Here is a 12,022-nt window from a genome sequence, read left to right as displayed (position 1 = left end):
CAAGGTGAGGGCGAGGCTGATGTTCAGGATTAAGCATCAATGCAGACTTAGAGTCAAGATCAACCATGAGGATAACTGCCAGGATCAGAGTGAAGGCCAAGGTCAATTAGAAGTCAAGGTGGGGTTCCTTTCCTCTTGCTGCTGGAAGGAATCAAGTCCTCCTCCACCTCTCCCTCCCCACCACCAATTACACTGGCCCAATCTGCATAATCCAGGATACTCTTTCGATCTCAAATATGTACCCTTAATCACATGGCAAAGTCCCTTTTTTGTTTAAGGCAATATATTCATAGGTCAGGACATGGGCGTCTTTGGGGGGACATTATTCTGATTATCAGAGAGGATCAGTTTGGTTTAGTCAAAAATCAGGCTCAAGGTTAAGGTTCAGTGTGATATGATGGGTCAAATGAAGGTGATCAGACTGAGGATGAACATTCACCATAAAAATGAAGGTCAATGTCAGTGTGAAATTCAATTTCAGGATCAGGGTCTAGGTCAGCTTTAATGTCAGGATGGGGTTAGGGTGTCAGTGATGAGGCTCTGTGTTTGGATGAAGACCCAGGTCAGGGTGAAATTGAGGTCCAGGTCAAAATCAGGATTAAGATCAGGGTCATGGTCAGGCTTGGGGTACAGATATTTCTTTCACCTTTGGCGTAGTGTAGTTCAGCACCAAGGCTCAAGTTCAAGGGCAGGGTAGGTTGGTATGATAGTCTTTACCAAGGTGAGGATTCATTCTAGGGGTAGAGTTAAAGGTCAGAATCAGATGGAGAGCAGCGAGTGGTTCATTCATGGTAATGTTCTGGGTCACGATCAGTGGGAGAGAAGTTGTCATTGTCAAGGGTAAGTCAAGATCAGGGTTATAATGAACATCAAAGGAGTCAATTAGAGGGTCAGTGTTAAGGTGAAGATGAGAGCCAAGTTCATACACAAGGTTAATTCTAGGTCAAGCAGGGTCAGAGTTTGAGTGAGGCTGAGAGTCAATGCCAAGATCCAAGCCAGGTATAGATGGGGAAGGAGTTGGCAAAGAATTGAGTGAGGGTGAGTGACTGTATGTCAGGGTCAGGGTGATAGGGTCAGGTTCAGCATAAGGCTCAAGGCCAAAGTGAGGGTCAATGTCAGGGCGGACTAAGGTTTAGGGTCTTTGTGAGTGGAACTGGCCAGGGATCAGCAGTCAGGGTGTGGGTACAGCCTCACATTTATGTGGAGATGAGAGATAACTAGAAATTGAGCTAGACTTAAGGTTAGAGTCTACAGATGTGGGTAGTCCAACAGGCAGAGGCCAGATCCTTAAAATATCTTTAAAGACCTATGAGACACTCAGACTTTACCCTGAAAGCAACAACTGTGCTTTGCCCTCTAAAAACCTGGAGGGCAGTGACTGTGGCAGTGTTAGTTCTCTGTGAACTCTGTGCTCAGAGGAGTTTATCCACATGGGAACAAAATGAATGTTTTAAACTAAAAGATTGCTAAGTTTCTCCATTTGTCTGCTTTTGTATATCTGTGAGCTGATTCCACACTTCTTATTTATTACAGCCCTGAGTCTTGGGATATGATACGCTAAGTCCTTTCATCTTTCTCCTTTTCTTCTGCTTCTGCCTCCCCCTCTTAACCCTTTCATTTCTGCATATATTTCAGAATTGGCTTACCAAATTATTAAATAAGAAAAAGAAGAGCCAGTTCGGATTGTACTGGATTTACTGAATTAACAAATGATTTTCAGGAATGTCTGTCCTATTTGCCTGGTGTCTGAGTAAGGAGGTGGCCTGTGTGGTCCTGGCTCATGCTTATCCTGAGGGTGATGTAACCAGATTAAGATGTGGAGGGTCACGGAGTTCACCTCGTGGCTCAGTGGTTATTAACAAACCCAACTAGGATCCATGAGGATGTGGGTTCAATCCCTGACCTTGCTTGGAGGGTTGGGGATTTGATGTTGCCATGAGCTGTGGTGTAGGTTGCAGATAAGGCTCAGATCTGGTGTTGCTGTGGCTGTGGTGTAGCTGTAGCTCTGATTTGCCCCTCGCCTGGGAACTTTCATATGCCACAGGTTTGGCCCTGAAAAAGAAAAAAAAATGTGGAGGGTCACTTATTGGGTCCCCAATTTGAGCCATCCCTGGGCCTTGACTTCTGTCATCTCACCTTCAAGTGGGAGCTCCAAGACATGAAGCACCTAGAAAATCCCCAAGACTAAGGCGGCCATGAATGGGGCTACTTTCCAAGTGACCAGAGACAAGCAAGGGCCAGGAGACCATGCTACCTCAGGCACATCCCTCAACAGGAGCTGAAGAGGGGTACACATCAGGTAGGACTATTTGGGTTTTATCCTAAATCTCAGAATTGAACTAGTGCTTAATGTCTCTGAGAACAAAATCAAACCACACTTTCCTCCCCACTTGTGTTTCTGACATCTCACACTCAGTGCTCCCCCAGATGGCTCTACCGAGGCCGTCTCTGACCAAGAAGGTGGCAGCTAGAGAAGCAGCATGGTGGCAGACACAGCAGCAGCACTCACTGCCTCCTTGGATGGACCTGTCAGCAGCACACAGACGGCAGCTGACAGCGCAGGCCGCAGGTGCCCTCTGCTGGGGCTGGATGTCCTCATCACCCAGCTGAGAGCAGGACCAGGTACAGCCTGTGGCTGAATCAGGCCAGAGCTGGGGAACAAGAGGCCTGGGTGGTTCTGGTGGGGAGCACGCTGGCGGGGCCTGGCCTAGCATCTCAGCCCTCCAGGATGAAGGGCCGAATCAGCTCCGGGTTCAACAGCGACTCCTCCAGAGGCTGGTCCACGTGGAAGTCATGGACGTGGGGGGGTCCTGGGTGGGCCTTGGGGGTAGGTCCCTCTGGGCGGTGGGGAATCGGCAGCTCCGAGGGGTGGGCCGGCAGGGGAGCTGTGAAGAAGTACTGGTGCAGGAGGGCCTGAAGGCAGCAAGCAAGGGACAGCAAAAGGAAACCAGTCACCTCCCCATCCCAGCTTCAGCTCACTTCCCTTTGAGGGGGAGATGTCAACATTGCCCTGAAGAGGCCTTCCTCCCTCTGCTCATCAGTGCAGCTGACTCCAAGCCTCTGAGTGCTTGCTGCCCAAGCACTGCTCCAGGGACCCAGGATGCAGCAGCAAACAGAGCAAAGAGGAGTAGGGGAATAAATCATATAAAGTAGTAGGAGAAAGAGCACATTGGATGATGAGTGCTGTGGGGGGTGGACAGTGAGGAGGAAAGAGGAACAGCGGAGAGGCTGCAGACCTGAAGATGGGCAGGGGAAGCCCCCGGGAAGTGGCGCTTGAGAAGAGACCTGAAGGATGAATGAGTGAGGCCCAGGGACATGGAGGGGCCCCAGAGCAAGTGGAATGGAAGCTGCCAGGGTCACCAAGGGGATGGCCCCTAGTGTGTGATGCCTGAGGGTCACAAGGACCTGAGTTTCTCCTCTGAGAGGGAGCCACAGGAGGGCCCTGCAGGGGAGGGTGTGACAGCCTCCCTGGACAAGATCCCCCTCTCCGCCAGGGGAATGGGCAGGAGGGGAAGCTTACCATGGGGTGGGGGCGGGGGGGTGACTTAGACTTGGGACAGCAGCAGGGAGCTGAGAAGGGGTCGGTTGGCCTCAGTACACTCTGAAGGCACTGCTGACATGGGAACTCACCAAGGTATGAGTGCCAAGGGCAAGGAGGGGAGGACAGGTACACCCGATAGAGGCTCTGATGCCATCCCTGCCATTGGCAGGTGGCCCTGCCCTCCTCCCCTGCCTTCCAGCCACAATCCACCTGTCCTGGGTTCTCCTCTCCAGGCCTCTGTTCATTATTTCTCTTGGGGAAACAGCTCCCTGTGCTTAAACTGATCCTTCTCCAGGAAGCCTTACATGACCCCAAAGTCAGTCCCAACATCACTCTTCAGGGCTGTCACAGACTGGCTGCCCTGCCTCACCACAGGCTGGACATCCCACAGACACGAGCTACGTCTGTCTGTTCACTCTGCACCAGGGCCCAGGACAATGCCTGGCGTGTGCCAGATGCTGAGTAAATACTTATTGAAGGAATAAAGGCATGAAGAGGTGAGTCACCAATAACCTGAAGATGTGCTCTTCTGCAATGTGGGCATGCCCTTCTAATGGGCCACCCCTGGCCACCACAGCCCCTCTGGGGTCTGCTCAGGAGAGGCTCAGCTGCTCCACACCCTCCTGCACTGGCTCCGGGGGTTCTGTCCGAGCCCATCACAGGTTCTGGGGGACCTCAACCTGCTGGGTCACATGAGCACGAACGAGGAGGCTCAGGGCACTAGGTGTCGCCTACCTGGGAGGCTGCAATGCGCTGGAGTGGAGGGTAGAGGAGGAACCGCCCCAGCAGGTCCAAGGCCTGGGGAGAGGCATCGGGCAGCACCTCCTCCAAGGGTACGTGTGCCTGCTCCTTGAAGGAGATCTTGTTGTAGTCAGGCAGCTCTGTGATCTCCTGGAGGAGAAGCAGGCCCATTAGGGCTGGTACCCGCCCTGCCAAGCCCCTGCTTGTACCAGGTCACTCTGTCATCACGCACTCAATCCGTCCTTCAGTCCTTCCTCCACTTCTCAGGAGCCCACTCTGTGCCCAGCTGTGTGAGTGCCAGGGACAGGTTGGAAAAGACAGGGGATGGGACACGGACCAGCTCTCCTGCCTCCAGCAGGGCAGGAGGAGCCCCTGAGCTGAGCCAGGACAGAGAATGGGAGGTCAGGGAGTTGTGGGGCTACAGGAGAGAAGGTGTGGGCCAGGGGACTCACTAGCTCTTGGGGGGACAGAGGATACCTGTCCCACCCCTCCCCTCCATAGGGCCCTACAAACCGGCCAGACTTGAGGGCTGGGGGTGCTCAAGATGCGAAGCACACAGCAAAGCTGTTCGATGTCATTCTCCCCTGGGAAAAGGGGGGACCCGTTCAACAGCTCCCCCAGGATGCATCCCACGGCCCTGCAGATACAGAACACAAACATCTCAGAGACCTCAGCACAGCCACAGATCTCCCCGCACCAGCACTCACGCCTGACACCAGGGTCAAAACACCCACAAAGTAGCCTAGAGGCTTCAGAGTGAAGAATACAGACCCCCAAACCGGGAAAGACCTCAAGTCTAGAACGCAGAATTTATACCCCTTCCTCTGCAGCTCTCAGGCCTCAACCCCTCAGCAGTCCTAAGACCTCTCAGAGCCTCCCATTCTGGACATACACCCTGTCCTCCCATCCCAGGGAAGACCTCCAAAACGGCCCCCAAATCTCACAGTCTCAGCAAATACAGACCATCCTACCGTAGAGAACTGTTCAGGGCCTTCCCATCCAGGGCCCCAGGCCTTGGGCTAGCTCAGGGACACTGTGTTCCAGGGTGTCACTCCCTGCAAGCAGACGTTCCATGGCCAGACCACCTCCCCAACCTCCACCCAGAGACCTCCTCCTGGGACAGCCACTCTCATCCCACCTGACCCCCACCCAGCTCAAAACTCTCATGGAAAAGAACAGTGACTCCAACTCCTCAGAGATACTCTAACCAAGCAAGACACCCCCAGGGCACCCCTGTATGTTTAAGCTCACAGCAGGAGAACAGCCCCTAATAGCCTGGAGACCTCAATGCCCAGTGGGAAAGATCACTCGAGCACCCGCACCCACCCCCTGCCCAGCCCACAGGAGGCTCACCACAGGTCAACACCCTGATTGTACTGGTGGGCACCAGACAGGAGCTCAGGGGCTCGGTACCACCTGTGAGAGGATGGCAGTGGTCAGAGCCAGGTCACCGGTCTGTCAGGAAGCTGCCTGCCCCAGAAGGTCACCCTGGCCCCCACACCAGCTCCAGGAGCACTGTTTGAACAGAAGGTCCAGAAGCATCTCTACCCCAGTGGGAGGGTTGGGGCCTGGCCATTGCCTGGTCCTGCCTGGGAACTGGTCCTCCCTACCTGGTGGCCACCTGGTGCATGTAGAGGCAGCTGCCATCTGAGGAAAAGACCCGGGCCAGGCCAAAGTCCGCTATCTTGAGCTGGCCCGAGGCGCTGATTAGCAAGTTGGCTGGTTTCAGGTCCTGAGGGCACAAAAAGAGGCATTGGTTCCTTGTGAGCCCCCATGGGACCTCAGGATAAGAGAGCTGGGCAGGCTGAGCACCCGGGTCAGCCCAGGACCGCACCTCCTTCAGGGCTATACCCCTGGCCACTCACACATGGGCCTGCCCCCTTTGTCCCCTCTCCAAGCATGCCCTACATCATGGTCCCCCAGGTCCCACCCCAGGCCACGCTGGAACTGACCCGATGCACAATGTTGTTGGCATGGCAGAAGGCGACGTCTTTGAGCAGCATCTGCAAATAGCTCTTGACCTGTGCCTGGGCCAGTGGCCTCTGGGCGTGGCGCAGCACCTCAGCCAGATCTGACAGCATGTACTCAAAGGCCAGCACAAAGCCTGCACTGTGCGGGAACACAGCCTTCAATTGCACAACCTGTGGGGGAGGGGGAGAGGCATACCATCAGCCCCCAGACTCACGTGGCTCACACCCTCTGTGGAACTCTCGGCTCTTGCCTCAACAGAAGACCAGGCAGAAAAGGTGACAGGAGATCTGAGCTTAGAATCAGGGAGCTGGGTGCTCTCATGTGCTCCCCTCTCCCAACAGAAGGCAAGACCCTACTCTAATGCTCCAGTAAAGGCGCAGGAGAAAGGAGGTCTAAGAAAATCCACTTAGGGCAGTGTCTGGTCCCCCACCCAGCCTACGAACTGGAAAATCACCTGGAAACACACACACACACACACACACACACACACGTCTCCTCCTGTTTCTTCTACAGCCATTAACTCCCAGAACCAAGAGAAGGCACTGGTGATCACATATCCCAGTGCTGGGACAGCAGGAGATATGTCACATATACTTCCTGAGGGCCCACAGGTCACAAGGGCCAGGCTGCACAGCAGTGAGCAGGAGCAAGAGCGAGGGGGTCCTGATGGGCTTTAAGGAGTTCGGGGGACAAATGACTGACAGGCATAAGAACAAATCTATGGGGTATCTTGATGAAGGTTCTGATGAAGACAGAAGAGATGGGCTGGGCTCACTTATGCAGGGATCTGGGAAGGAGTTCTGGGCAGGGGGACAGTGAGCACAGGGCTCCAGAGGCGAGAACAGGAAGGAGGCTGCTCTGTACTCCTGGAGCCTAGATGTACTTGTCAGGCAAGAGAAACTTAAGTGATGAATGAATAGAAAAAGAGACTGGAAGAGTTTTCACCCTGGCGCAAGGGAAAGAAATCCGACTAGGAACCATAGGTTGTGGGTTCGATCCCTGGCCTTGCTCAGTGGGTTAAGGATCCGGCATTGCCATGAGCTGTGATGTAGGTCACAGACGTGGCTCAGATCTGGCGTTGCTGTGGCTCTGGCATAGGCCAGCAGCTGTAGCTCCAATTCGACCCCTGGGGACCTCCATATGCCCCAGGTGTGGCCCTAAAAAAAAATAAAAAAAAGAGAGAGAGAGACTGGAGGTGGGTGACAGCAGACAGTGACAATTCTTTTGGAGTGAAAAGAAGCCACTGGGGCTTTTCAAGCCGGAGAGTGGATAACTTCAACTACACATTTTGACTGTAGAGTGGGGTCAGGGAGGGGGTTTGGGGGGCAAAGTCATTCTGATGAGAGGTGAAGATGGCCTGGGCAAGGCTAGAATGATATCTGGAGTGTTTTAAAGATAGAACCTTCAGGCCTGCTGATGCACAGGACACGGGACCCCATGGGCCCTCTACCTCTCCCACGCACAAGCTGCCGCCAAGTCCTTTTACCTTCCTCAAAAAATGAGAAGGGGGGAGTTCCCATCATGGCTCAGTGGTTAACAAATCTGACTAGGAACCATGAGGTTGCAGGTTTGATCCCAGGCCTCACTCAGTGGGTTAAGGATCCGGTGTTGCCATGAGCTGTGGTGTAGCTCGCAGAAGAGGCTTGGATCTGGCATTGCTGTGGCTGTGGTGTAGGCTGGCAGCTGTAGCTCTGATTAGACCCTTAGCCTGGGAACCCCCATATGCTACGGGTGCAGCCCTAAAAAGCAGAAGAAAAGAAAAAAAAAAAGAGAGAGAGAGAATGGCCATATTACTGCTTTTCTGATTTTGAGAGTAGGAGACAATCACTTTACAGATTGAGACAAACACATAACATTCAGATAATACACAAACTCATAAGCAAAAAAAAAAAAAATCACAAAAGAAGAATCCTATCACCTACTGTCAACCTCACAAGTATATTCCACCAGACTTAGCAACAGACATGGCACATACAGACATATATGCACAGGCGTATACAAAATACTTTCGCACAAAACCAGGATGACACATGCAGTTGTATAATATGGTTTTGGCACTGATGTAGCACGAACATCTCCAGAGGATAAGAAGCAAGCCAGAGTATCACCCACTGTTGGGTGGGTGGACCTGCCCTTGGCATTCCCCAGGAAATTACACACATTCTCTATTCAGGACACGGTCAAGAGAGATGTGCACAGAGAGAATGAGGCTGGGAGGGTGTGGTCTCTCCTCCTGTACCCACAGCCCCTCCAGGGCCCATCACAGCACAAACGAGGCCAGGAGGGTCTTGCAGCCTCTGTCCTGTCTCGAGAGCCAGGTCAGGGTCAGGGTCAGTGTTCGTCACCAGTGCCCAGCAGAGGGCAGAGCCTATGGGGGCCCCAAAGTTAAAATGTACTGATTCCCCAATCAGAGGAGAAAACTCAGAAGGACAATGTGGAGTTCCCATCATGGCTCAGTGGAACGAATCTGACTAGGATCCATGAGGTTGCAGGTTAGATCCCTGGCCTCACTCAGTGGGTTAAGGATCCGGTGTTGCTGTGAGCTGTGGTGTAGGTCACAGACAGGGCTCAGGTCCCACGTTGCTGTGGCTGTGGTAGACCGGCAGCTACAGCTCTGATTAGACCCCTAGCCTGAGAACCACCATATGCTGTGGGTGTGGCCCTAAAAAGACCAAAAAAAAAAAAAAAAGAAGAAGAAGGACAATGTACATAAAGCTGCTAATCCAGCCTGCGGAACACAATGGGAGCTCAATGGGTGGCAATTATCCTTATTATTAGAATTCATTAAAAGTTTTGAGCAAAAAGGGATGTTAGTGAATAAATGAATAAGTACACAAAGAAATAAGTGGGTGAACAGAGAGGGAGTGAGTGAGGAATGAAATAACTGGGGGGGAATAAGGGTGAACAAGTGGACAGGAAAGGGAGTAGTGAGGGGTGAGGAAGCAAACGACAGCAAGTCCCCAGGGTGGAAGTGAGTGGATAAGGGCAGGAACCCCAGCACAGGGCACCAGCCCTACTCACATACTGACTGTCCTCAATCTCCTGCAGGGCCTTGATCTCCCGCAGGGCCTGGTTGGGGATGCCATCCTCCAGCCGCCATAGGGCCACCTTCTTGAGGGCCACGATCTCTCCAGTCTGTTTGGGACAGGACGCAGACACTGCTACCCCATCCCGGGCTGGGAAAAGGAATGGGATGCGAGGCTTGAGGCCCTCGTGAGAGTGGAACGCACCCCCTACCCCATTCTGGAGGGATATCAGGGCCAGGAGTCGCAGCGCTGGGAAAACAGCTCAGAGATAACCACACCAGCTCACAGGGAACACTCGCCATCTAAAAGCACCGCTGACAGCTGGCCGCACCCCACCCCGCCAAGGGGGCAAGAGATAGGAGGACGCCACAAAAAGCTGAGGGGAGGCAGGAGCAATGGCCCATGCGTGGGTGCGAACATAGGGTAGATCTCAAAGGAACCGAAGGAAGGACTGGGTGCTCACCTCCACGTGCTTGGCCTTGAAGACGATGCCATGAGCGCCCTCCCCTATGCGGCCCAAGATGCAGTACTGCTCCATGGCCCTCTGCCTGGCATTATTACGCCCCAGCGTCACAACCTCTCCCGTGCACAAGCAACCGGACCCTTCCTCGTAAGCCTGCCCCGCCCTCTGCGCCCATAGGCGGCTGCCTAGCAACGGCGCGGGCGCGCTCCGGGACCGGGAGGCCAGCGCAGCGAGGGAAGGCGGCCCTGGGCTCGTCTGCGCCTTCCCCTAGGCGCTCGCCATCACGGCTCAGGGCGCTTCACTCAAAGGGAGTCACACGAGTGCACAAAGGACCAACCGCAGCAACTGTCACTGTCACCCCTTCTCAACCCTGCGCGAGCATCACATGACGAGTGACGCCAGAGCACGCACGGGGCGGGGCCATGCAGCCCCGGGGCAAGGCCGGGCAGCAGGTGGGGCGGGGCTGCATAGGCGGGAGGGTGGAGCTGCTCAGCGGGCGGGGCAGGGACAGGGAGCTGGCCGGGGGGGGGGGGGTTGTTGGCTGAAGGTAACGGGGAGGGGCTAAAGGTGACGGGGGTGGGGCTGAAGGCGGGGCCTGCCCCTCCACCTCCCTGAGCAGGCTTAGAGGTTCCAGCCGCCACCTCTGAGAACATAGAGGTGTCATTTCCCACCTATGAGACACAGAGCCAATGGTGACTGAAGGGAGATGTCTCGGGTCTGTGTCCTGGCAGGAGGATCAACAGGCAATTTGTGGAGAAAGATTTTTAAAAATGCAAATTCTGACCCAGAAAGTCCAAGTCTGAGGGCTTCTCCTGAGGAAGCATTTGGAGGAATTTGCAGCTGAGTGATTTTTAAGAAGTATGTACCAAGGATGTTGACAAAATATACAAGTAGCTTTTAAACTTCTGAGAAAGTGCTCAGTCTCATACACAATAAGGTAAATGCAAAATAATCTACAATTTTCCACCTATCATTGGTTCAATATCTAACAATGCATTGGCCATGCTGTGGAAATATATATATAGGAGCGTTCATATATTGCTGATGGGAGTGTGATTTGGCAATGCTGATCAAACTATAAATGCATATCCCCTTAGACCAAGCAAGGTCACTTTGAGAAATTCCCCCACCTAACACATTGCACATGTATTAAATGACATAGCAGGAGTTCCCGTCGTGGCACAGTGGCTAACCAATCCGACTAGGAACCATGAGGTTGCAGGTTCGATCCCTGGCCTTGCTTAGTGGGTTGAGGATCCAGCATTGCCAGTGAGCTGTGGTGTAAGACGCAGACTCGGCTTGGATCCCGAGTTGCTGTGACTCTGGTGTAGGCTGGTGGCTACAGTTCTGACTTGACCCCTAGCCTGGGAACCTCCATATGCTGTGGGAGTGACCCCAGAAAAGGACAAAAAAAAAAAAAAATGACATGGCAAAGTTATTCATTGAATCATAGTTTAAATAGCAAAAGATTGGAAGCACCATAGATGTCCATCCATAAGAGACTGTCTAAATTTTGATATACCTATCAAATAGAAAACCATACTACCTCAAAAAAAGAACAGGCGTGCTTTTTTTTTTTTTTTTTTTTTTTTTTTTTAGGACTGCAGCCACATCATGTGGAAGTTCCCTATGCCACAGTCACAGCAACACTGGACCCTTGACCCACTGAACCAGGCCAGGGATCAAACCGGAGTCCTCATGGATACTAGTCGGGTTTGTTACTGCTGAGCAAGAACAGGAACTCCCCAAGGATGCTCTTTAATGTATAGTAATAGAAAGATGTCTAAGATATATTATTAAGTTAAAAAAGGTAAGACGAGGAGTTCTTTTGTGACACAGCGTGTTAGGATCAGGCATTGTCACTGCAGTGGATTAGGTTGTTGCTCAGGCGTGGATTTGATCCCTGGCCAGGGAGCTCCATATGCTGTATGCACAGCCAAAAAAAAAAAGGCAAGATGCAAAATAGAGCATAGAGTGCCACTAGCTGTGTAAAAAGAAAACAATATAAATAATACTTGTTTATGCATCATAATATGTCTGGAAAAAATACTCGAGATTTCATGATTGTAGTTACCTGGTGGAGGGGCTAGGATTGGGGACAGAATAGAAGGACAACTTTTCACTGGACCTCTTTGTAGTCTTTGAAATGTGAACTGTAAAATTTATTAATTCCTTTTTTTTTTTTTTCTTTTTAGGGCCTCACCTGCAGCATATGGAAGTTCCCAGGCTAGGGGTCAAAATAAAGCTACAGCTGCTGGCCACAGCCATAGCAACAAGGGA

At 52.6% G+C, this 12,022-nt stretch overlaps 1 protein-coding gene across 3 annotated transcripts; it reads right to left on the bottom strand.

Annotated features, from left to right (window-relative positions):
- Nucleotides 1–1,677: 1,677 nt before the first annotated feature.
- LOC146396358 (cyclin-dependent kinase 20-like) lies at nt 1,678–10,046 on the bottom strand. Of its 3 annotated transcripts, XR_014827713.1 has the most exons (9): nt 9,743–10,046; nt 9,275–9,388; nt 6,235–6,423; nt 5,893–6,014; nt 5,636–5,698; nt 5,254–5,337; nt 4,796–4,919; nt 4,277–4,432; nt 1,678–2,913 (listed from the first exon to the last, which is right to left on the bottom strand). XR_014827713.1 is itself a non-coding variant. In XM_084996785.1 (8 exons), exons 3-8 carry the CDS (start codon nt 6,361–6,363, stop codon nt 2,716–2,718), a joined length of 792 nt encoding a protein of 263 aa, XP_084852911.1. In that variant the 5' UTR covers nt 6,364–6,423; nt 9,275–9,429; nt 9,743–10,046; the 3' UTR covers nt 1,678–2,715. The 3 variants fall into 3 exon arrangements, 2 of the variants coding, with proteins under 2 accessions (XP_084852911.1, XP_084852910.1); XM_084996785.1 differs by lacking the exon at nt 5,254–5,337 and having other exon boundaries at nt 9,275–9,429; XM_084996784.1 differs by lacking the exon at nt 5,254–5,337.
- Between the last annotated feature and the right edge of the window lie 1,976 nt (nt 10,047–12,022).

This window comes from Sus scrofa, chromosome 14 (assembly GCF_054392235.1).
Source record: "Sus scrofa isolate SSC_HxYL_T2T_F1_AM1 chromosome 14, Sscrofa_HxYL_maternal_Yorkshire_Landrace_v2.0, whole genome shotgun sequence".
NCBI lineage: Eukaryota > Metazoa > Chordata > Mammalia > Artiodactyla > Suidae > Sus > Sus scrofa.
The sequence above is the reverse complement of the archived record's forward strand: the minus strand, read 5'-3'. Positions and strand labels throughout refer to the sequence as shown.

Bases quoted from the DNA above. Each gene is read 5' to 3' on its own strand.
- LOC146396358 (XM_084996784.1), bottom strand. From the start codon at position 9,817: ATGGAGCAGTACTGCATCTTGGGCCGCATAGGGGAGGGCGCTCATGGC. The intron at 6,015-6,234 runs GTCAGTTCCAGC...TTGTGCCCTCAG, and splicing joins CCAACAACATTGTGCATCGG to GACCTGAAACCAGCCAACTT. The intron at 4,920-5,635 runs GTGAGCCTCCTG...CTGTATCTGCAG, and splicing joins AATCAGGGTGTTGACCTGTG to GGCCGTGGGATGCATCCTGG.